Below are 22,268 nucleotides of genomic sequence, written 5' to 3'. Positions count from 1 at the left end.
TAAAGCGTTCACTCATGAGTCAGTTATCATGTGGATAACTTGGCTGAATCCCTTTTAGGACTCTCTTAAGAAACCATATGAAATGTGTGATATAGCTCAGAATCTTCCTAAGGACTACAGGGCCTGGGACTTTATCTCCACTTCCCATCCTCCTCTGCTTGAACTGGTTGAAGGTTGGCCTGGGAGTGTTAATTCTAATGCACTTTAAGATTGGGCTATGTAACTGCAGAAAAGCAACTATCACGGGTGTGATAAAGCTCACAGGCAAAGGAGAAGGGAGATACTCACTGGAGGTGGAAAGGTTGTCATCCTTGCAGAAAACTGTGCCTCAGCTATTGGCAAACTGTGATAGGCCAAGAGAATATGGGATGGGGCATCAACAGGGTCTGTTATAAGGGCTCTGCCTCTGAGAATATAGTGAATGCCTTTCAAGGTCTCTCTGCCCTCCCTGTATCACATTTAGCATTAGTGACCTCTTCTCTTCCAGTACATGCCCATATCACATGGCCCTGCAGCCTCACCACATGGACTGGGTCTGGGATGGACACCTGACCCAGGCTAGGCCAGAGGACCAAGTGACATGTGGCCAGTTACTCCTGTAGCAGATGTGCATGGGAGCTGTGGGAAGAAATGTTCCATTCATGGTGTGGACTAAACAATGGTGGATTGCGGAGAGAACACCAAAGCCGATGAGCAGAGAGAAGGCTACAAGATGGAAAGAGTTTAGGCAAATTTCTCACGTTTGGTTCTTTTAGAAGCCCAGTATCATTTCTTCTCTTCGAAAAAATGTGTTCTTTTGAGGCAAGGTAAATGTACTCATTAATATTGCTTGTAGTCCTAATATTCAGAAGCTTATGCAACTATTATAATATGTTCAGTGATTCTGTGAGTCAGGAATCTAGAATTACGGGGCAGAGTAGGAATGGATTTTCTATGTGCCAAGATGTCTAGGCCTCCCCTGGGACTACTCCATAGCTGGAGATTACACAGCTATATTACCTTTAAAGACTGTAGTTTATTGCAAAGCAAAAGGAAATCAGTGCTCGCCCTGTATCCTGGTTCTTCTAGGGTTGGCAGGTCCATAAAGAACCTTGCTAAAGTGACCATTCCTGTCTCTATCCATCCCACTATAGAGCATGGTTGGGTTAGGTTGTTACTACCTAACCGGGCACACCCCAGTAGAGCCTGATTGCTTTCTAAGCTACCCCATCGTCAACTGATCCTCTTCCTTCTCAGAACACACATGTTTCCCTCTAGCTCAGATCAACTTTGGTAGAAGCTGAGGCCTGGCTTAGCTGGATGCTTCTGGCAAAAGGGCTACTTCAAAGCCCTGGGCCTTATTTCTTCAGGTAAAAAAATATAAAGTCAGATCTCATCCTGGCTGGCCATGCTGTTAGACCCTTGCATCCTTCTCTTCTGCCTCTTCTCAACAGCTGCCCAGTCCTGTTTGGAATTCATATACATACAGTTCTAATACTGATGTATTTACCCTCATGAGCGACTCAACCCAGAATCTTATTTGAATTATAATCCAGAAACATCAGGTGATGTGTGAGACTACTGTATGAGAAAGAGACAGTTTAAGGGTCAGTCCAATGGAAAAAACAGTTCTCAGAGCTTTCTTTAGCTTATTCTCATCAAAGAGCTTTCTCTGCAGAAGGAACCGACTGGTTCCTTCTTCCCAGTCCTAGAAATCCTGACCTAGAGTGGCTTAATCCTGCTAGCATCTCTCTCTCGCACTCTGGTGCCAAATGACTCCAGGAACTGGGCCATGACGTGGTGGGAATGACCTTACCCTGAGCATGTCACTCATGCATTGGACAACAGCTGACAGCAGAGCTTAGAGCTTAGAGCCGGGCCCTGTAAGGTAAGAGGAATCACATCCTGCAGAAGTCTGTCCTGAGAAGCAGGTACTCCTGTCACAGCAAAGACACAGTGGATACCTGAGTAACAATAATACAAGACAGGACATGGGAACAGCAAAAGATTTGGGTGTCACAAGAGGCTGAGAACACTTCAGGCAGGAACATTCAGAGTTCTTTTTGGAGAAGGTAGGCACAAAGGCTGGGCAGGATTTCATGGGGCAGAGATGGAGCAAACAATTCAAGTGAAAGGCACGGCATGGAAAGGGAGCGCTGGCCACAGGGAGTGCAACGTTGTGATGCAAGGCCACTGTGGAGCCATTGCTAGCATATTAACTGCAAAGTTTTGAATTGAATCAGAAGGGAATTGGAGCCCTCCAGACTAAGCATTTAGACACTTGAGGGGAATATTGATAACTGGGCCTCGGGAAGATTATTCTGGAAGATATCTTTACAATTACAAGATTGGAGCCTTTGGGAGAAGAATGATGTTTACGGGAGGATGGTATGTGTGCTGGTGTGTGTGCTTGTGTGTGGCTCTTGGACCCAACCTGACCAGCTACTATCTAGAAGGTGACGGACAACTAGAAAGTTTTGCTTATTTCCATCTTCTGCCACCACCAGAATGCCACCTCTCTGAGGGAAAGTGTTTTTGATCCTCACTCAGGATTCTCAGCACCTCTTATCCAATAGCTTTGGAATGAATGACAAGGCCTTCATAACAGCCACTGCAACTGCTGTCTCCTTTCCTTTGCTACCCCTCCCACTCCAGCCATGCCTGCTTCCCGGAAGCCCTCCTGCGCTCCAGGCCCAATCTCCAAAGCCAGCAAGTTGAACAAGAGTTCTCTGGCTTTGGAAAGAGGGCGGCTTATGTTTTGCTCCTGATGTGTCCTCCCGAGCAAAATTGCCCTCTACATAGAGAGGCCTCTCCTTGTGGACACCAGCAAAGCCACCGACCTCGGTGACAAACTGCAGGGAATCTAGAGAGAGAGAGAGAGGGAGAGAGAGAGAGAGAGGGAGAGAGAGAGGGAGAGGGAGAGGGAGAGGGAGAGGGAGAGGGAGAGAGAGAGAGAGAGTTGCTTTCGAACAAAGAAAAAGGAAATAAAAATACCCGATAATCTCAAAATGTTATTTGCTGCTTGAAATTTGTGATTCGGTGTATTCTACCTAGTAACTGCTGAGAAATAAGGTTCGACACCATTGGCTGGTTCACTCACACCCGGCCAATCCTGGACTCTAAAATACTTAGGGAACTCGTGACTGTGGAAGCCCAGGGGACCAGATCCCGGTTCCTGCAACTCCAGACATGGCGACCTAGGAGAAAGGAAAGAACAGTTTTTTCTCCTCTTTTGGGAAGGTTTGTGTCTAGTAGTGCCTGTGCCCTTGGGCGGCTTGGAGAGAAGAGGGACGACTGGAGAATCGTCGAGAACCAGCGGAGAAAAGAAAACGCAACGTTAATTCTAGAAGGTAGGAAACGGAGGGGAGGCGCTACAGCTCCGGGGTGGGCACAGTAGGTGGGGGAAGCGGGATCTATTGTGGACACGAGACGGGGTCCTGGGACAGAGAAGGCCCACCGGTGGGGAGGCGCGGCCTCGCCTGGCTTTGCCTCAGGCTGCCCGGCGTGGGTCACGGGGAGGAGGAAGTGAAGGGAGGAGGGTGTGATAGAATCCAGCGACAACTGAAGAAACTGCATTCTGGCCAGAAAAGTGAGCTGAGGAGGGCGGAAAAAGTCCCCCTTGATCTTTGCATTGATGGCTTACTTCATGGAATGTCTAAGGAATCCCTCTCTCAGGAGATACCTGAGCCTTCGGATGCAGGGAACTCCCTGAAGTTGGGGCACTGATGAGACCTACTTGAGTGACAGAAGAGGTTGGGCCCGACCAGCACTGAGGTGCCAAGACTCCTAGGCTAATTCTCCTCTGTAACCCTAGGCCTCCTGTCCCTTCCTGCTCTGGGTGCTCATGGAACCAGCTGCTGCTCTGCACTTCTCCCGGCCAGCCTCCCTCCTCCTCCTCCTCCTCCTCCTCCTCAGCCTGTGTGCACTGGTCTCAGGTAGGGATGTGTGCCACTTGCTGCTGTCACCCATCAGAAAGGAACATCAACCCTGTAGTGTGCAAAGGGAAAGAAAGAAGGACTGTGGAGTTGTTGACTTACCCTTTCATTCTGAACATGTTCACTGAATTTATACCAGCACTGTCCAAAAGAAACACAGTGAGGCACAAAGGCCAAGCACACGTACAATTGCAAATTTTCAAAAAAAATTAAATTTTACTTTTTATTTTAAAAAGTAAAAAGAAACATGAAATAAATGTGTGTACTGTATTTTGTTTCACCCCAAATAATCAAATATGAATATTTACTTAGTTAATATACCATATTACCAATGAGATAGTCAACATTTTGAAATTTTAAATCTTCATAATCCTGTGTCTATTTTACACTTACAGCTCATTTCAGTTGGAACTAGCTAGTGGATATGTGCCCTATTGCACAGCTCAAGTCTACAGTACACTCAGGCACAGCACTAGATTGGGAAATCGAGGAAAAACCCCTCAAGGGCACAGGGTGGACAGAGGGTGCTCAGGGCGGGTTCCCCAGGGTTTCCTTCATGAAGCAGAAGCACATTTTATAGTTACTGCTCCCAGGGGTGCTGTCGACTAGCCACAGCTATTGGTCCCCAGATTTCTCAGCCCAAAGAGACCCTATGGCCATGGAAAAAATATGTTTCTCCCTAGAATATCTGCTTCCTTTCTTGCCTTAGAGATGTGAAGGCTGGTGTCTTTGTCTGACTCTACCCCTTTGTTGAACAGCCCAGTTTGTTGTCGTGGGGCCCACTGATCCCATCCTGGCCACAGTTGGAGAAAACACTATGTTACGCTGCCATCTGTCACCCGAGAAAAATGCTGAGGACATGGAGGTGCGGTGGTTCCGGTCTCAGTTCTCCCCCGCAGTGTTTGTGTATAAAGGTGGGAGACAGAGAACAGAGGAGCAGATGGAGGAGTACCGAGGAAGAACCACCTTTGTGAGCAAAGATATCAGCAGGGGCAGTGTGGCCCTGGTCATACACAACATCACAGCCCAGGAGAACGGCACCTACCGCTGTTACTTCCAAGAAGGCAGGTCCTCCGATGAGGCCATCCTGCACCTTGTAGTGGCAGGTGCGTCACTTCATTTTGCTTTGTTACTTTGGCACAGTGTGCCTTTGGGGAAAGTTTCTCTCCTAACCTCAGGCCCATTGCAGACCAGCAAATTTTTGTCTGGACTCCCCTTTCCACAGGGAGATTCCACAGGGACACTCTCCCTGTGGAAATGGAATTCCAGGGAAAAATCCTTCCTCCTGCACAAGGGCCACATGAGTGGGTTTGCCCTGCTAGGCCAAGGGCTTCACTTCTTGAGAAGCACATGCAGAATTCAGCTGAGGCCGTGAGCAGGGGAAAATGGTCAGTCTCGGAAAAGAAGTCTTATACCTGCCTTAGCATTGAACTGTGCACTTCTTTTGGGTTTTTTTTTCTTTTTGAGATAGAGTCTTGCTCTGTTGTACCCTCGCTGGCACGATCTTGTCTCACTGCAACCTCTGCCTCCCAGGTTGCACTTCTGAGAGTGAGAGGAGACACTGTCAATAATTGTTCCAAGATAACTGGAGTAAACAATGATTACCGAGAGAACTACAACATATCAAATCTTATTTCTTGATAAATATTAGTCTTTACTTCTTCTTTCCAAAAATGCTGATTGCAGAGAGAGTGACTTATTGTAAATAGATGGTTTTATTAAACCAAGACGAAATACAGAAGCAAAATTATATATAGTTCCTGCTAACTCCATAGAGAAAGACTACGAACTTCGCTGGGAGGTAATAGGGAAGCCTTCCAGATAAAAATGCATTTAAACTGGGATTTCTAGGAGTTTGTTAAAATGACATTAAGTGATTACTTCAGTTTTGGGGTTAGTGTATTATGCTTTAAAAGATATATTTGGGCCGGGCGCGGTGGCTCATACCTGTAATACGAGCACTTTGGGAGGCAGAGGCAGGTGGATTACTTGAGGCCAGGAGTTTGAGACCAGCCTGGCCAACATGGTGCAACCCCATCTCTACTAAAAATACAAAAACATTAGCCAGGCTTTGTGGAGTGTGCCTGTAATCTGAGCTTCTTGGGAGCCTGAGGCAGGAGAATTGCTTGAACCCAGGAGGCAGAGGTTGCAGGGAGCCGAGATCTTACCACATCACTCCAGCCTGGGCAACAGAGCAAGACTGTATCAAAAATTAAACAACAACAAAAAAGATATATTTGAGGACTGAAAAAGCCTTTAAGGTACAGGATAATCTGTGGTGGCATTTCACTCCATCAGACCAGAGGAGGTGAGGACTAGGGAATTGGGTCATTCCCTGGGGGCCTCAAATCATAACAGGTAGGAGACTCCATCTTTGCTACACACAAAGGCACCCTTGAATCTGATTAAAGCAGAATATCATGGAAGGAGGGTTTCTTGACCCTGCATCATGACTGTGTTCGTAGCAGCACTCCAGGGCTGACCAGTTATCGTTTCTGTGAGGCAGGAATCTGCCATTCTTTGCCTATAAAACTGACACTGGCCTGGCCTTTCCCACTCTGAATTGGATTGCTTAGGACTTTTTGTTTGTTTGTTTATTGTATTCTCTTTGTTAGGTTGGTTGGTGGCTGATTTTGCCCTTCAATCTGTTTTGTCATGCTTGCCTGTATTGAACCTCATGGAATGTTTTGAAGAACTTCGTTTTCCAATTTGCTGAGTTATTTTAATTCTTATTCCACTGAGCCTTTAAATGTACAAGTAGTTTTTTCTCTTGATAAAAATTAAAGTGACCCTGGGCCGAGTGCAGTGATTCATGCCTGTAATCCCAGCATTTCGGGAGGTCAAGGCGGGTGGGTCACCTGAGGTTAGGAGATGGAGAACAGCCTAGCCAACATGGTGAAACCCGTCTCTACTAAAACTACAAAAAGTATCCAGGCATGGTGGCACATGCTACTTGGGAGGCTAAGGCCAGAGAATCACTTGAACTCAGGTGGCCTAGGTTGCAATGAGCTGAGATCTTACCATTTTACTCTAGCCTGGGCTACCGAGCAAGACTCTGTCTAATAAATAAATAAATAAATAAATAAATAAATAAATAAAACTAAGCCTGGGCAACATGGCAAAATCCAGTCTCTACAAAAAGATACAAAAAAAAAAAATAGCTGGGCATGGTGGCACATGCCTGTAGTCTCAGCTACTTGGGAGACTGAGGTGGGAGGATCACCTGAGCCTCAGAAGTCGAGGATGCAGTGAGCCATGATCATGCATCTGCACTCCAGCCCAGGCAATAGAGTGAGACTGTGTCAAAAAAAAAAAAAAATTTTTTTTTTAATTAAATTGCGCCAAAGCACCAGACTTAAGTTATTGGTTTAATTTCCTGTCTTTGGTAAAATTCTTTGGGAGACTTTACAAAGGAATTACTCAGAAGAAGTTTAGATGGTCACACATGGCTGAAAGGTCTCCCAGGACCACACTTTTGCAGCTTTTCCATACCTGGTGTTCACTCTTATGGAAGATTCATTTAAAGATGGATTGTAGTTAGGGTGAGTCTAGTTTCTTAGGATTTTTGGTGATGATCTCTGATATTGAAAAAGTGGTATGGTTATCTTAGTCCCTGGATCATCCAGATCTTTCTAATAAGTTGATGTTCTCAAAGTACTATAAGAAAATCACCCAGCCTGGGCAACGTGTTAGCCAAGAATGGTGGAACATGCCTGTAATCCTAGCTAGTTGGGAGACTGAAGCAGGAGGATCTCTTGAGCCCAGGAGTACAAGGCACAATGAGCTATGATTTTGCCACTGCACTCCAACCTGGACAACAGAGCTAAAACCCTGTCCCTAAAACAACAAAAGCAATACTGCCTAATGGATGGAGCCTCTGGGAGGTAAATAGTGTGAGTTAGGATTACAGTTGGCTTTGCGGGCTAGATCTGTCAAGTCTCCTAAAAACCATCACCTCCTATGGGCGGTAGAAAGCGGTGGTTATGTGAAGTTCTGAACTAGACAGAAGGGTCAATGTCTTTGGATCAAAAGGTTTCTTAGGATTCTGCCCGCCTGGCAGACTTTCGTCCTTCTCGTTATTATTCTAGAGCTTCTGGAAGCTGAGGTCTACTGAGAAGTTGTCCCAGAAGCAGAAAGTGAAATCCAAAACTTGCCTGTTTGAAGTTGGAGTCGACACATCCACCTCGAAGTGAGAAAATTAGTCTGGCAGGATACATTGAACAAGCATTTATGGCAGACAGATAGATGCTTGGTGCTGTGATGGGGCCTGTAGGTGGACCACAAAGAAAAGGGTGCAATGGGATCCTTTCCTCTTAGAGAGCTTACAGTTTATGTGGCCCATTGGTCTCCTGGTGTTCTCCAACATCAATGTTCTTTCCTCCTTATCCTCATCCTTTTTTTCTTCCTTCCTATTTCTTGCTTCCTATCTCCCTCTTTTTTACCTTTACTTTCTAGCTTCACAGAAGAGATGCAATAGGCACAGAAGAGATGCAAAAGGCACTGACTTTTGCCTGAACCCTGGTATCCCTCCACAGGACTGGGCTCTAAGCCCGAAGTTGAAATGAGGGGCCACGAGGACGGGGGCATCCGGCTGGAGTGCACATCTAGAGGGTGGTACCCAAAGCCCCTCACAGTGTGGAGGGACCCCTATGGTGGTGGGGTTGTGCCTGCCCTGAAGGAGGTCTCCCTGCCTGATACAGACGGCCTCTTCATGGTCACCACAGCTGTGATCATCAGAGACAAGTCTGTGAGGAACATGTCCTGCTCTATCAACAACACCCTGCTCGGCCAGAAGAAAGAAAGTGTCATTTTTATTCCAGGTTAGTTCTCTGCCCTCTGAGACTCGTCAAGTGCATGGGGGATCCTCAGCACACAGATGGAGCCCAGAGCGGGGATGGGGGCAGCAGTGTGGGTGGAATGGTCCTGGGCCCTAAGGACCTGGAGGCTGCAGCTGAGCTGAGGCCTTTCCGCTTCTCACAAAAGGAGAATCAAAGTGTCCCAAAACTAAGGAGTAGGTGCCTCTTCTCTGAGGGTAAACCTGTTTTTGTTGTTGTTGTTGTTGTTGTTTTCCCCCCGATGAGGTCCTCACGCTGCTGCAATTTTTTTTTTAAGACAAGTTCTTGCTCTGTCACACAGGCTAGCGTGCAGTGGCACAATCTTGGCTCACTGCAACCTCCTCCTCCCGGGTTCAAGCAGTTCTCATACCTCAGCCTCCTGAAGGCTAGGACTACAGGCACATGCCACCACACCCGGCTAATTTTTGTATTTTTAGTAGAGATGGGGATTTCACCTTGTTGACCAGGCTGGTCTCGAACTCCTGACCTCAAGTGATCCACCTGCCTCAGCCTTCCAAAGTGCTGGGATTACAGGCGTGAGCCACCATACCCGGCCAGCAATTTTTAGACATTGAAAACAACCATAACACATGGAGGGTGGTGTGGATAAGTGACTCTCTACACTTGGTGTTCCTGTATGCTGTAGCCATCCCTTCCTGCACAGGGGATTTTCCACAGGACAGAGCTGTGCAAATTCCTTATAGACACACACTCATAATTCATTCAACAAATGGTCAAGAAGCATATCGTATGTTCAAGACACTGTTCTACCAAAGGTAAATCATTGAACAAATTATATTAAGAACTCTTCCCTCAAAAAGTAATTAAATAATTAGTTAACCATATATTCTATCAGATGGTGATGAACATCTATAGGAAACATTAAGCAAGGAAGGAATAAAGAGGCAATGTGAGACATTGCAATTCTCAACAGAATGGTCAGGGAAGACTTCACTGTAAAGATGGGAATTGAGCCATCCCTTCTGATGGCAAGGAATCATCAGATGCTTAAGGACTGAGCAACCCAGCTACAGGAAGAGCATATGCAAAGGACCCGGGGAAGGAACATCTCTGGCAGTTTCCAGGACCCCCAGAAGGCGATGCTGGTGTGGCTGAAATGGAGTGAGTGCAGGGAGTGAAAGGAAATGAATTCACAGAGGCAATGAAAACACGTTATACATGGTATCGTAAGCCACAAACAGTCTTTGCTTTTTAGGGCGAGTGACGGGGAAAGCATTGGAAGGTTTTGAGCTAAGAATTATGATCACGCTAGGGCTGGTCTGTTGAGAATAGAATACAGAAGGTAAGGGCAGAATAAGAAGGAGGGCACTGCAGTATTCCAGGCGTGAGTGATGGTAGCTTGAGGCAGGGTGGTGGCTATGCTGACTCAGCATGACGGGTTAGCTTTATTCATCCTGGTCCTTCCCATGGTGACTGGTTTGCTACCTCTGGGCCTTGGCCCTGGAAGCCACTGAGGTGTCAGCCAGGTGTGAGCCAGCATCACTTTCTCCATCTGAGTTTTCTGAGGGAGAAAGCAACAAAGCAGGTGGCTGAGGAGCTCTTTAGGTGTGCTCCTAGGGGCACTCTTACCCCAGATGTTCTGTTTCAAACTAAGTGGACGTTTCTGGCTGCCTTTTCAGAATCCTTTATGCCCAGTGTGTCTCCCTGGGCAGTGGCCCTGCCTATCATTGTGGCTATTCTGATGATACCCATTGCCATATGCATCTATTGGATCAACAAACTCCAAAAGGAAAAAAAGATTCTGTCAGGGGAAAAGGAGTTTGAACGGGAAACAAGAGAAATTGCTGTAAAGGAACTGGAGAAAGAACGTGTGCAAAAAGAGGAAGAACTTCAAGTAAAAGGTAAAAGAGGCTGAGTATGGTGGCTCATGGCTTGAATCCCAGCACTGTGGGAGGCTGAGGCAGGCAGATCACTTGAGCCCTGGAGTTGGAGACCAGCCTGGGCAATAAAGTGAGACCCTGTTTAATTAAAAAAAAAAAAAAAGAAGAAAGAAAAGAAAAGAAAAAGAGTAGGAGGACAGTTCACCACCATAGAAAGGACACAACTCTCTCAGGTACCAGCATACAGAAGAGAGAGGAAATGCACAGCAGCAGCAGCAAGGACTTGGAGCTCTCATGTCCTTGGAATGAATCTCTCAGAGCTTTCATTCTTACACTCTGCCCACCTTGCATTCATTCATCTGGCTACATAAAGTACTAAATGGTTGAGCAAAAGCAAGTGTAACAATGTACTGGTACTACCCAGCCACCTGATCATACATCAGTTCTGGTTTCTGACAGTGCCCTAGGCATGAGGGAAAGGAGATGTTGCTGTTCATAGAAAGGATGGTTCCTGCATTGTTTACTATAAACCCAACTTCTTTTAGTTCTTCTGTCAAAGACATGATTTTCTTTCTGTTTGTTTTTCAGAGAAACTTCAAGAAGAATTGCGTAAGTTTAGCGTTTCCTGAACTACTCCATGTACAATTTGAGTTCTGCTCAATTAGCAACATCTCATGACATTCGTCTCTGTCTGTCCCTTGCAGGATGGAGAAGAACATTCTTACATGCTGGTGAGTGCCTCTGATGTTCCCTCAGATCTCAGCTTTCTCCCCACTAGCCAGCTAACAGGACTTCTTAGAGGAAATGAGCAAGGGGCCCAGGGGAAGGTGGGGACAGCAGGGAACGGGGGTCAGTTCATCAACAGTGTCCCAGCAATTATGCATCATGGCTCTTCTGTCAGGGAATACCGGCAGCTCTCAGTCAACCCTATGGTTTACATCCCAGGATCCTCTATCTTTTGGAGTAATTTAATGCATGATCACCAGAGGTGTCCCATATATAGTAGCCTTCCTAAGAGTTACATTTCAGTAGTTGTTGTTCTTTGATCCTGGATAAATTTGAAAAAAGACAATGCTATCTTAGCAGCTTATATCCTGGGGATGGTGTAGACTGTGCCAAGTTGAAGACCCATGTGGGGAAGAGGCCAGGAGGGTCCCTAGTAAGCCTGACATAAGGGTGTACCAATAGGTGGCCAGAAATGCCTTCCTGCTCCTAAGAGAACACTGATACTTTGTGTATAGCCTGCCAGGGGAGGAGGTTCGGGTGGGTGGGAGAGCACAGAACCCAATTGCCCACTCCCAGTGAGCACTTTTCATCTTATGATTCAGCCCCTCTGCCCGTAAGCACCACAGAATCCAAGCTTTACCAGATACCATGGCACATGGAGCTTTCCTCTTTAGGTGAATTTCAAAATTGCCACTGTCAACTTGGGACAAAATAGCAAATTGTCACAGCCAGACATATTAACTTGGGGAATGAAGGAAATAATTTTAACACAATAGAAAGGTAGACTGAATAAGTAAGAATAAATACAGATGGGAGAGGTCTGCAGAATGCCCGGAGTCTGGAGCATTTCTTATACCTACAGAAGTGATACGTGAAGACATCAGACCCATGTTGTTGAAGCAAAACTTGATGGGAATAGTTCCTCCCTACATTACCCCTCAGGCAACAGGTTTTCTTTTGGGGACATTATTCTCCTTCTTTATTTTTTGAAGGGTGCCCTTGTCAGTCATTTAAGTCAGTTGTGATCTGGTAAAAGGAACACATAGGACCAATGAAGAGACCCTTTACCCTCCAGGATAGTGTGAAGGGAAAGACTCACCTTAGTTGATCCACTGGGGAGAGGAGGAGCAGGACATAAAGCCTCTGTGCTGATTTGAGCCAAGTTGGAAAGTTTCTAAGTAAAGAAAATCCCAGAGATCATAGGTCTTCATTTGGGGTTTTGTTTTGTTTTGTTTTGAGATGATGTCTCGCTCTGTCACGCAGGCTGGAGTGCCATGGCACAATCTGGGCTCACTGCAACCTCTGCCTCCCGGGTTCAAGCAATTCTTGTGCCTCAGCCTCCTGAGTAGCTGGGATTACAGATGTGCACCACCATGCCCAGCTAATTTTTGTATTTTTAGTAGAGATGGGGTTGCACCATGTTGTCCAGGCTGGTCTCGAATTCCTGATCTCAGGTGATCCACCTGCCTCGGCCTCCCAAAGTCCTGGGATTACAGGCATGAGTCACCGTGCCTGGCCAGAGATCATATGTCTTGAATAGAAAGGGGAACACATCTTAGAATGCTGAGAGAAAGTAAGAATGATTGATTTTACTTCATTTGCTAAACTTTCCGGATTTCTTAGAGCTCCAATTCTTCTCGAACTGAGAGAACTGCTTCTGTCACTGGAAAGACAGACATGCAGCTTCAGTAATTCTCAGTGTGTGAGCTGCCTAGGATCAGAGAGCCTTCATGGAAGTGGCCACTACATGGGGATCCTTCAAACATATCTGAGACCTCTCTGGGGATCAGGAACCACACAATCCCCAGGGTTCCTGAGACCCCAGGCCTAAACCTGAGACTTCCTCTGCAGTCGATGTGATCCTGGATCCAGACACCGCTCATCCCGATCTCTTCCTGTCGGAGGACCGGAGAAGTGTGAGAAGGTGCCCCTTCAGGCACCTAGGGGAGAGCGTGCCTGACAACCCAGAGAGATTCGACAGTCAGCCTTGTGTCCTAGGCCGGGAGAGCTTCGCTTCAGGGAAACATTACTGGGAGGTGGAGGTGGAAAAAGTGATTGAGTGGACCGTGGGGGTCTGTAGAGACAGTGTTGAGAGGAAAGGGGAGGTCCTGCTGATTCCTCAGAATGGCTTCTGGACCTTGGAGATGCATAAAGGGCAATACCGGGCCATGTCCTCCCCTGATAGGATCCTCCCTTTGAAGGAGTCCCTTTGCCGGGTGGGCGTCTTCCTGGACTATGAAGCTGGAGATGTCTCCTTCTACGACATGAGGGACAGATCGCACATCTACACATGTCCCCGTTCAGCCTTTTCCATGCCTGTGAGGCCCTTCTTCAGGTTGGGGTGTGAGGACAACCCCATCTTCATCTGCCCTGCACTCGCAGGAGCCAATGGGGTCACGGTGCCTGAAGAGGGCCTGACACTTCACAGAGTGGGGACCCACCAGAGCCTGTAGAATCAATTCCTTGGTCTCACAGCCATGTAGACAAGCCCTGGTCATCTCAGCAGCCACCGCACAACGCCCCTGGTGGAAGACACGCCCTCCTCCCCTCTGGTCACACAAGAGAATGTCTTCCAGCTGCCTCTTTCACACCCACTCCAGACCTCAGCCCCAGTTTTCTCCTCCTCACTAAGCTGTGTTTTTAGTAGTTCCTTTGCTTGTAACTATGCGATGGGATCCAGGCATAGGGAACTAGTTATTACACAGCTCCCAGCCAAGAAGAAAGTGTGAGAAGTTGATGGGCAGCGAACCTGCTATTTAACATCAGGGTGGCCACATTGAGCCCAGTATTCCAGTTGGCACCAGATGATATGGACTTGGAATGAGGCCAACAGGGTTCACCAGGATGTAAGAGGAGAGAGGAATCCACAGGACCACCGGAGAGGAGAGGGAACAAGATATGCAGGTCAGAGATAGAGGAAGTGGAACCAGAGAGCTGGGACGGACCAAGGTTGTAAGGGTGGCTAAGTCCCACCATAACAGCTAAGGGGACCTGGGAGATGATGGCTCATTTCCACCCAACCCCAGGATTTCCAGAGCGCACATCCACAGGCCTGGACCTGGGATGAAGATGAATGAAGAACATGGATGCACGTGGATGTGGTTTGGCTCAGGTGTCCCTGCAGTTGGCAAGGAGTCAGTACTCAGTCCCTGAGTGTGGTTGAAGTTTGAGGTCCTGGCTGAGCCAAGGAGTAATGGACCAGATCTACCTCAGTATTCAGCTTCAGTGGGGACACTAGTGGCTTCAAACTTCCTGGTCTCATGGTATCTTGAGACATCTTACAAATGATGGAGGATTCCAAAGAGTTTTTGTTTATTTGGGTTAACATTTGTTGGTATTTATGGCATTTGAGATTGAAACTAAGAAATGTTTTAATTTATTACCTTTACAACATTTATTTACATTACATACATACATTTACAACATTTATTAATTTATGTTAAAATAGCATGAATAAGCCAATTACGGGTTAATATAAGTAGAATGTTTGTGAAAAAAGTATGGTATCCAAAGCAAAATAAATTTTATTGAGAAGTGTGGCATTGATTAACTTTTTCCAAATCTAATGTGTGTCTTGAAAGACTATGACTAGATTCTCATATCTGCCTTTATACTCACTCTGTTGAGATATCGTAGACTATATAGGCTCAGGAAAACTTTATTCTAGTGACAGAATGAGATTAAAAACAACAAACTGTGTTTTATTATTAATATGAAAATAAGATTATTAACCTTGCAGGCCCCTTAAAACAGTTCTGGTCAACTAAGTGAGACCTTGTCTCTACCAAAAACAAACAAAAAAAATTAGGTGTGGTAGCGCACGCCTGTAGTCCCTGCTTCAGGAGACTAAAAAGACTAACTCCAACTCCTTGCTTGAGCCAGGAGTTGGAGTTTGCAGTGAGCTGTGATCCTGCCATTGCACTCCAGCCTAGGCAACAGAGTGAGACTCTGTCTCCAAAAACCAAAACACAGGCCGGGCGCGGTGGCTCACGCTTGTAATCCCAGCACTTTGGGAGGCGAGGCGGGCGGATCATTAGGTCAGGAGATCGAGACCACGATGAAACCCTGTCTCTACTAAAAATACAAAAAAATTAGCCGGGCGTGGTGGCGGGCGCCTGTAGTCCCAGCTACTCGGAGAGGCTGAGGCAGGAGAATGGCGTGAACCCGGGAGGCGGAGCTTGCAGTGAGCCAAGATTGCGCCACTGCACTCCAGCCTGGGCGACAGAGCGAGACTCCGTCTCAAAAAAAAAAAAAAAAAAAAGCAAAACACAGGTCGGGCACGGTGGCTCACACCTGTAATCCCAGCACTTTAGGAAGCCGAGGTGGGTGGATCACCTGAGGTCAGGAGTTCAAGACCAGCCTGGTCAACATGGCAAAACCCCATCTCACTAAAAATACAAAAATTAGCCAGGCATGGTGGTGGGCATCTATAATCCCAGCTACTAAGGAGGCTGAGACAGGGAATCCTTGGACCCCAGTGGGGCAGAGGTTGCAGTGAGCCGAGATCGTGCTGCTTCACTCCAGCCTGGGTGAAAGAGTGAAACTCCCATCTCAAACAAAGGGGGGGAAAAAAAAACTTATGTCAGAGACCCCCCCCACCCCACCCCAGGAATCCTTAAACCATATTTGAGAGTTGGGATAGAGGATTCGGGAAGTTAATCAATGTGATGGTTAATTTTAGGTTCAACTTGATTGGGTTAAGGAATACCTAGACAACTGATGGAGCATTATTTCTGGATGTGTCTCTGAGGGTCTTTCCAGGGAAGACTGGTATGTGAGTCAGTGGACTGAGTGGAAGAGATCTGCCATCAATATCTTTGGGCACCTTCCAATCAGCTGTGGGCCCAACAGAGCAAAAGGCAGAGGAAAGGTGAATTCTCTCTCTCTCTGTCTCTGTCTCTCTCTCTCTCTGTCTCTCTCTCTCTCTGTCTCTCTCTCTCTGTCTGGAACACTCTTCTCTTGCTCTTCAATATCACAACTCCAGGCTCTCCGGCCTTTGGTCTTTGGGACTTACACCAGTGGCCCTGAGGTTGTCAGGCCTTGGGTCTTCGGACTGAGTTACGCCATCAACTTGGTTCTGAGGCTGTCACACTTTGACCGAGCCAAGCTGCCAGAATCTCCAGCTTGCAGATGGCCCGTCATGGAATTTCTCAGACTACATAATTGCATGAGCCAATTCCCTTAATAAATGCCCTCTCATGTCTGTATCCCCTATTGGTTCTGTCTCTCTGGAGAACCCTGACTGAAGCAATCAGGCATCTAAAATGCTGGCTTAAATGACAGTGTTTTGGATTTTAGACAACTCAGTAATCCAGTTGTGAAACTGGGTTGAACAAAAAGCTTTTTAAACAGTCTGAAATTATATTACTGAAATTACAAATGACACACTATGGGAAGAATCAGGAACATATATTAAAATACCTGATTTGTTAAGGCCAAAAACAGGGTTGTTTATGTGCATGTTTTAGTCTGTCCAGACAGCTATGACAAATATACCAAGACTGAGCTGTTTATAAACAACCAAAATTTTTTTCTTGCACTCTGGGAAATGTAAGATCAAGGCACCAGCAGTTTGGTAACTGGTAAGAGCCTGCATCCTTGTTCACAGCCTTTTAAATGTGTCCTCATATGGCAAAGGAGAAAAGTAGATGTCTGGTTTTAGTCCCAAGAAACTGGAAAGATGGGCCGGGCGTGGTGGCTCACGCCTGTCATCCCAGCACTTTGGGAGGCCGAGGCAGGTGGATCACTTAAGGTCAGGAGTTCGAGACCAGCTTGGCCAACATGATAAAACCCTGTCTCAACTAAAACCCAGGAGGTGGAGATTGCAGTGCACCACTGTGCTCTAGCCTGAGTGGCAGAGTGAGACTGTCAAAAAAGAAAAGAGAGGGAAGGAAGGGAGGAAGGGAAGAAGGAAGGAAGGAAGGAAGAAAGGAAGGAAGGAAGGAAGAAAGGAAGGAAGGAAGGAAGGAAGGAAGGAAAAGTAACTGGAAAGATGAAGTTGTTAATTTCTGAGATGGGGAAATGGAGAGACAAGGAGCAAGATGGGGGTGATGCAGAACCAAAGGTTCAGTTATAGATACATTAAGGTTGAGGAGCCTATTAGAGATGCACATGGAGATGCAGAGTAGTCCATTGAATAACCAAGAGTCCAGGTGAGACCTCAAGGCTGGAGATAGAAATTCCATACTCAACTTTCCTATATGTTTGAAGAGTTTCATGATACACTGTAGTGGGTAGAGGGAAGAATTGCATTTTGTTATTAATAACAGTCCTGAATATCATTGGCTTTGACAAAATGAAGACTTCTTTTCATGTCAGTAAATATGGATGGTGGCCATCCAGGGCTGATCTGAGAGCTTGAAATGTCATACATGCCCCAGCTTAGTTCTGTCTTTATTTTCTTCTGTCTTAGCATGTGGCTTGCATCTTCATTGTTGCCTCATGGTCACAAAAGGGCTGCCCAGCTCCAAAGTCCATATTCTAGATAAGAGGAAGTAGAAAGTAAGGGGAGTGTAAGGGTCTACCAGCTGTTTTAGCCTCCCCTTAAATAATCTCTCTGATAAACTTCCACCCTGAAGCAATTGGCTCAAATTTAGTCCCTTGGCTTCCCCTGTCTACAAATGAGATGGACACCTTGCAATAAGAAAATGGGATTTTATTACTGAGAAAAGTGGATCTCGTATTGAACAAGCAGCCAGCCAACTCTACCACAGAGCCTAAATTCAAACTGTTGTAGTATCATTTGCTATCAGCCAAGGTTTCAGCTAAGTCCTAGGAGTTTTAATTACTTTAAGGGTCTGTTTTATGACATAAACAAATGATAGGCCTTTATATTTTATTTGTGACCCAACTAAAGTTGCAAGTGCTAGTGATATAGGATTTTTATTTGTCACTTTGCAAGCAGGGGACCTCTGGCCAGCAACACCCCACCCAAGCCTCGCTTGGCTACACTGCCATGCCCCAGCTCACCTGTGTTATAGCTTGTACCCACGTTCGGCAGTTCCTGAGCTTTTGTACCATGCCCAAGAAGAATGAGGATACACTAAACATTGAAGGGTGAGGAGGGCTGAGAAGAATTTTATCAAGTGACTGAACAGCTCTCAGTGGAGAGGGGATGCTGGCACCCCTACCTGAAGGCAGGAAAGCTCCCCCTGTGTGGCTGGGTCCAGGCCTGTTTTATGGACTCAGAATGGGAAGTGTGTGCTGAATGGTTTGTGAGTATGCAAAAAAGGTTAAAGTGAAGACACCACCCAAAGGTGGCCACAGTGGTGTAAAAAAACAATTAGGAAAGGGTGGGTATATTGAAAGTAGTTGAAGGGTGGGGACCAATCAGAGGAAAGTGCACCAAACAGGAAGACAAATTCTCAACAAGTTCTCAATCTGGGCTGAGGATTTACCTTGTAGTTTGGCTTTCAGGCTTTAAATTGTCTTCAGCTTGGAGATGGGGTTTCACCAGGGACCCATTGCTACCTGCCTAGGCATCTGACTGCCTCCTGTCTGCTATCACTAGGTCCCAAGGTTTGTAGCAAGGACCCCTTACAAAGACATCCCCCACAGTCTACCCAAAGGTTAACCTTAGAACATATTTCATTGTCAGAGTGAGAAACAAATACACGTGAAGATACAGTATGGCACAAATAAGGAGCAAGAGGTGAAGAAAGCCTCAGTCACACCCAAAATAATTTTGTGAAAAATAATTATGCAGTTACAGACAGCACTAACTCTGGATACCAGAAAATTCTATAATTCGGTAATGGATCTGAGACCTGAATTTTGGAGGTACTAAAATAGATGCAATAGATCTAGTTTTCATTCTGTTCATACTTTCATTTGGCTCTGTGGTAAAAGATGATAATATCAAAAAAAAAAGATGATAATATCCTCCATGTAACAATTACATGCAAGGGGATGTCTGCAAACTGCCACAGTATCATTTTAATTAATTCCTATCTTCTTAAAATCTTTTCATTTTTCCACTCAGTTCTCCTGATATTTCTGCTATGATATAAAAGACAGCTGAATGTGAAGAAACACTGATTATACACATAACACACACAATGATTCAAATATGTAAACACAGAGAGCTGCAAACACTTTGAGAGGTAGGGCTGAAACTTTTCGTCAATGTGTACAATTCAATATCGTTTCAGTTTTCATTCTAACCGTCCCCAGTGGCTTCTGCCCAGCAACTGATGAGAAATGGTACCTCTGAGCCAATCAAAACACAAATTCCTACAAAGAGGATTCTCTTAGTGTTTCTCAGACCGAGTGTACAGCACATCCTTTCTTTTCCTTTATTCTGGATCAGAGAATCTTAACTAAAGCAGAAATAATTGTGTTAAACTAAATTTGTTATGAGATATGTATACATTTAGCCTGAGGGATGGCTCCTTACTTGAGCCCTTAAATAATGAACTGCAACCTAACTTAGTATGTAAACTAACTGAAAGCTTAAGGCATGGGAGTGTACTTTTGTAACAAATAGCTGAGTCTCAGCCAATCCCAGTAGCGGAACTTCAGTCGGCTGCAGTCAACCCTGCAGCCAAGTGATCAGACTATGTTCAAATAAGGCCAACTCTGAGCTGTAACCAATTAAGCTGTTTCTGTATGTCACTTCCCTTGTGGAATGGAGCTCACTGAACCTCTCTGATGGCTGCCTGATCATTCTGATGGTTTGCAAATTGTTCTTGGTTCAAATTAAACCCTGCTAAATTTAATTTGTCTAAAGTTTTTATTAACAACAGAAAACTATTGATTACCTTTTTTTGTGGGCTATGATTTTCAGATAAGAATATTAAGGAGTAAGTGGGGAAAATTGCTTAGAGCCAGGGCTACAAGGCCTGGAAGAAGAGGGACTGAAAAGCTGAGAGGGGAACTGGCATAGAGAAAGGGGTGAGGATGGAGAGGGTAGAATGCAAAGGGTAAGGACCTGAAGAGGCTGAGATTTGGCTGAAGAGGGACAACCTGAATGGAGAAACCTTCCAACTGCTTGTTCTTAGGAACTAACTACGGTCAGAAAGGAGCAAAGACATTTTTTTTTTTTTTTTTTTTTTTGTCAGACAGAGTCTCACTGTCGCCCAGGCTGTAGTGCAGTGGCACAATCTCGGCTCACTGCAACGTCCGCCTTCTCAGCCAAGCAATTCTCTGGCCTCAGCCTCCGGAGTAGCTGGGAATACAGGCATACACCACCACACCTGGCGAATTTTTTGTATTTTTAATAGAGATGGGGTTTCACCATGTTGGCCAGTCTGGTCAGCCCGGCTGGTCCTGAACTCCTGACCTCAAGTGATCCACCCACCTTGGCCTCCCAAAGTGTTGTGATTACAGGCATAAGCCACTGCCCCCAGCCAGGAGAGGAAAAGACTCCTAAAATATCTCCTGGTTATGTTTAGGAACGTATTCCAAAAGGTTCTAAAAAGAGATGTGCCTTAAAGATTCATATGTATATTGTAAATTTTCAACTCCATATTTTCTAGATTTTCAACTCCATATTTTCCATATTTTCAACTCCATATTTCAACATCCCCACAACAGCCTGTCAACACCCTGCCCAGGTGACCAAGTACACCAGTGCAACAGGGCTGGTTCCTGCCTGCTTGCCCTTGCTTAACTGTGACCTAGTGACCTCCTCCCATCTTTTGATCTTTATTCCTCTAGTTCACTTCCTTTGTCACTATCTCTGCAACCCACACCCACTTGCCTTAATCACCTTAACAGCAAATGCTGAATTATTGTAAACAAAAGGTGTCTGTCTTTTTAGTGCATGGGTCCCCAGGTATGTATATATGAATATGCAATGAACCCCAAGATACTAAGCTTCACTTAAGGATTTTTCCTACAAGGACACAGCTGTCACATTTGGGGTCATTTCGTTTTGTTTTGTGACTGTTTAACCAAGCTAATGGAGGAACTATTGGTACAATGAACTCAAAAAAATGTACAGGATCAGCAGGGCGTAGTGGCTCACGCCTGTAATTTCAGCACTTTGAGAGGCTGAGATGGGAGGATCACTTGAGCCCAAAAGTTCAAGATCAGCCTGGGAAATATAGTGAGACTTCATCTCTAAACAATTAAAATAAAATAAAATAAAATAAATATGAGAAAAAAAGAAAAATGTACTGGATTGAGGGGAAAAATTTATAATGCAAACAGAAGAGCATTTATGATTGAAGTGAGAGAAGGATAATGGGGGAGGATGGTGAAAGAGCATCAATATAAATTTATATTTAAATTCGCATAAATCCAGTGCAGGCAGCGTTTCAGGGGAGGGAGGAGTCTATTTTTCTGTTGATTTCCTGGGCTAAATTCCTGACTGACTCATTGCTGAAAGTAAATAACATATTATTATAGTTGAAAGATTTTTTTTTAGTGTAGTGATTTCAAGCTTTGCTCATTTATATGCAACCCATGAACGCCTCCCTTCTCCTATGTCTCTTTTTGAGTTGTAGGGCCAGTTTGAAGTTTTATATATCATTTACCAAACTTAGGGTGGTGAATGGGTGCTGATGGCAGCCTGCTTTGAAAATCTCCACTGGAGAGAAGACACAGCAGGATTCAGATGCAAATGACCAGAGCACTCCAAGTTGCAAAGAACTGCTGAGCGGGTCTATAGAGCCCATAGCTCTCTCCTGTCCATTCATCAGCTAGGCTGAAGCTCCTGACAGACTCACACCAGTATCTTGCTGCTCCAGAAAGGTCGAAGATGGCAGTTTTCCCAGACTCTGGCTTGCCCAGATATCTGCTCACCCTCATTCTCCTCCAGCTGCCCAAGCTGGTTTCAGGTACGTCTCTCTCTCTGGCCTGCAGAGTTAAAACATCTCAATAAATATAAAGTATAAAAAGAAGCTGGAGCCCAACCACTTGGGCACATGTTCACAGGATCTCCTGGGGCTGTGTCACAAGCCACTGGGCATTCATATCTGGCTCAGAATAAACCTCTTGCAATATTTTAC

The 22,268-nt window shown here is 45.6% G+C and overlaps 2 protein-coding genes across 15 annotated transcripts in view; both read left to right on the top strand.

Annotated features, from left to right (window-relative positions):
• Positions 1 to 3,279, top strand: part of LOC129473547 (butyrophilin subfamily 3 member A3) — a 17,901-nt gene extending 14,622 nt beyond the window's left edge. The window contains exon 12 of one of the 2 annotated variants that reach the window (XM_055264172.2): positions 3,220 to 3,279. The gene's annotated coding sequence lies outside the window, so the exon portion shown is untranslated. Of the gene's footprint in view, positions 1 to 487; positions 1,495 to 3,219 lie in introns of those variants that run through there. The other variant, XM_063632735.1, reaches the window with a different exon arrangement.
• Positions 3,261 to 22,268, top strand: BTN2A1 (butyrophilin subfamily 2 member A1). 13 transcript variants are annotated; one of them, XM_055264178.2, is made up of 8 exons: positions 3,309 to 3,329; positions 3,794 to 3,914; positions 4,673 to 5,020; positions 8,450 to 8,734; positions 10,390 to 10,611; positions 11,179 to 11,199; positions 11,295 to 11,321; positions 21,765 to 22,268. In XM_055264178.2, the coding sequence occupies exons 2-8, from the start codon at positions 3,824 to 3,826 to the stop codon at positions 21,773 to 21,775; spliced, it is 1,005 nt and encodes a 334-aa protein (XP_055120153.2). In that variant the 5' UTR covers positions 3,309 to 3,329; positions 3,794 to 3,823; the 3' UTR covers positions 21,776 to 22,268. The 13 variants fall into 13 exon arrangements, with proteins under 13 accessions (XP_055120151.2, XP_055120153.2, XP_063488817.1 ...); XM_063632747.1 differs by having other exon boundaries at positions 21,804 to 21,826; XM_063632745.1 differs by lacking the exon at positions 21,765 to 22,268 and adding an exon at positions 16,301 to 16,758.

The sequence above is a fragment of the Symphalangus syndactylus genome, chromosome 23 (assembly GCF_028878055.3).
Source record: "Symphalangus syndactylus isolate Jambi chromosome 23, NHGRI_mSymSyn1-v2.1_pri, whole genome shotgun sequence".
In the NCBI taxonomy this organism is placed as follows: Eukaryota; Metazoa; Chordata; class Mammalia; order Primates; family Hylobatidae; genus Symphalangus; species Symphalangus syndactylus.
The sequence above is the reverse complement of the archived record's forward strand: the minus strand, read 5'-3'. Positions and strand labels throughout refer to the sequence as shown.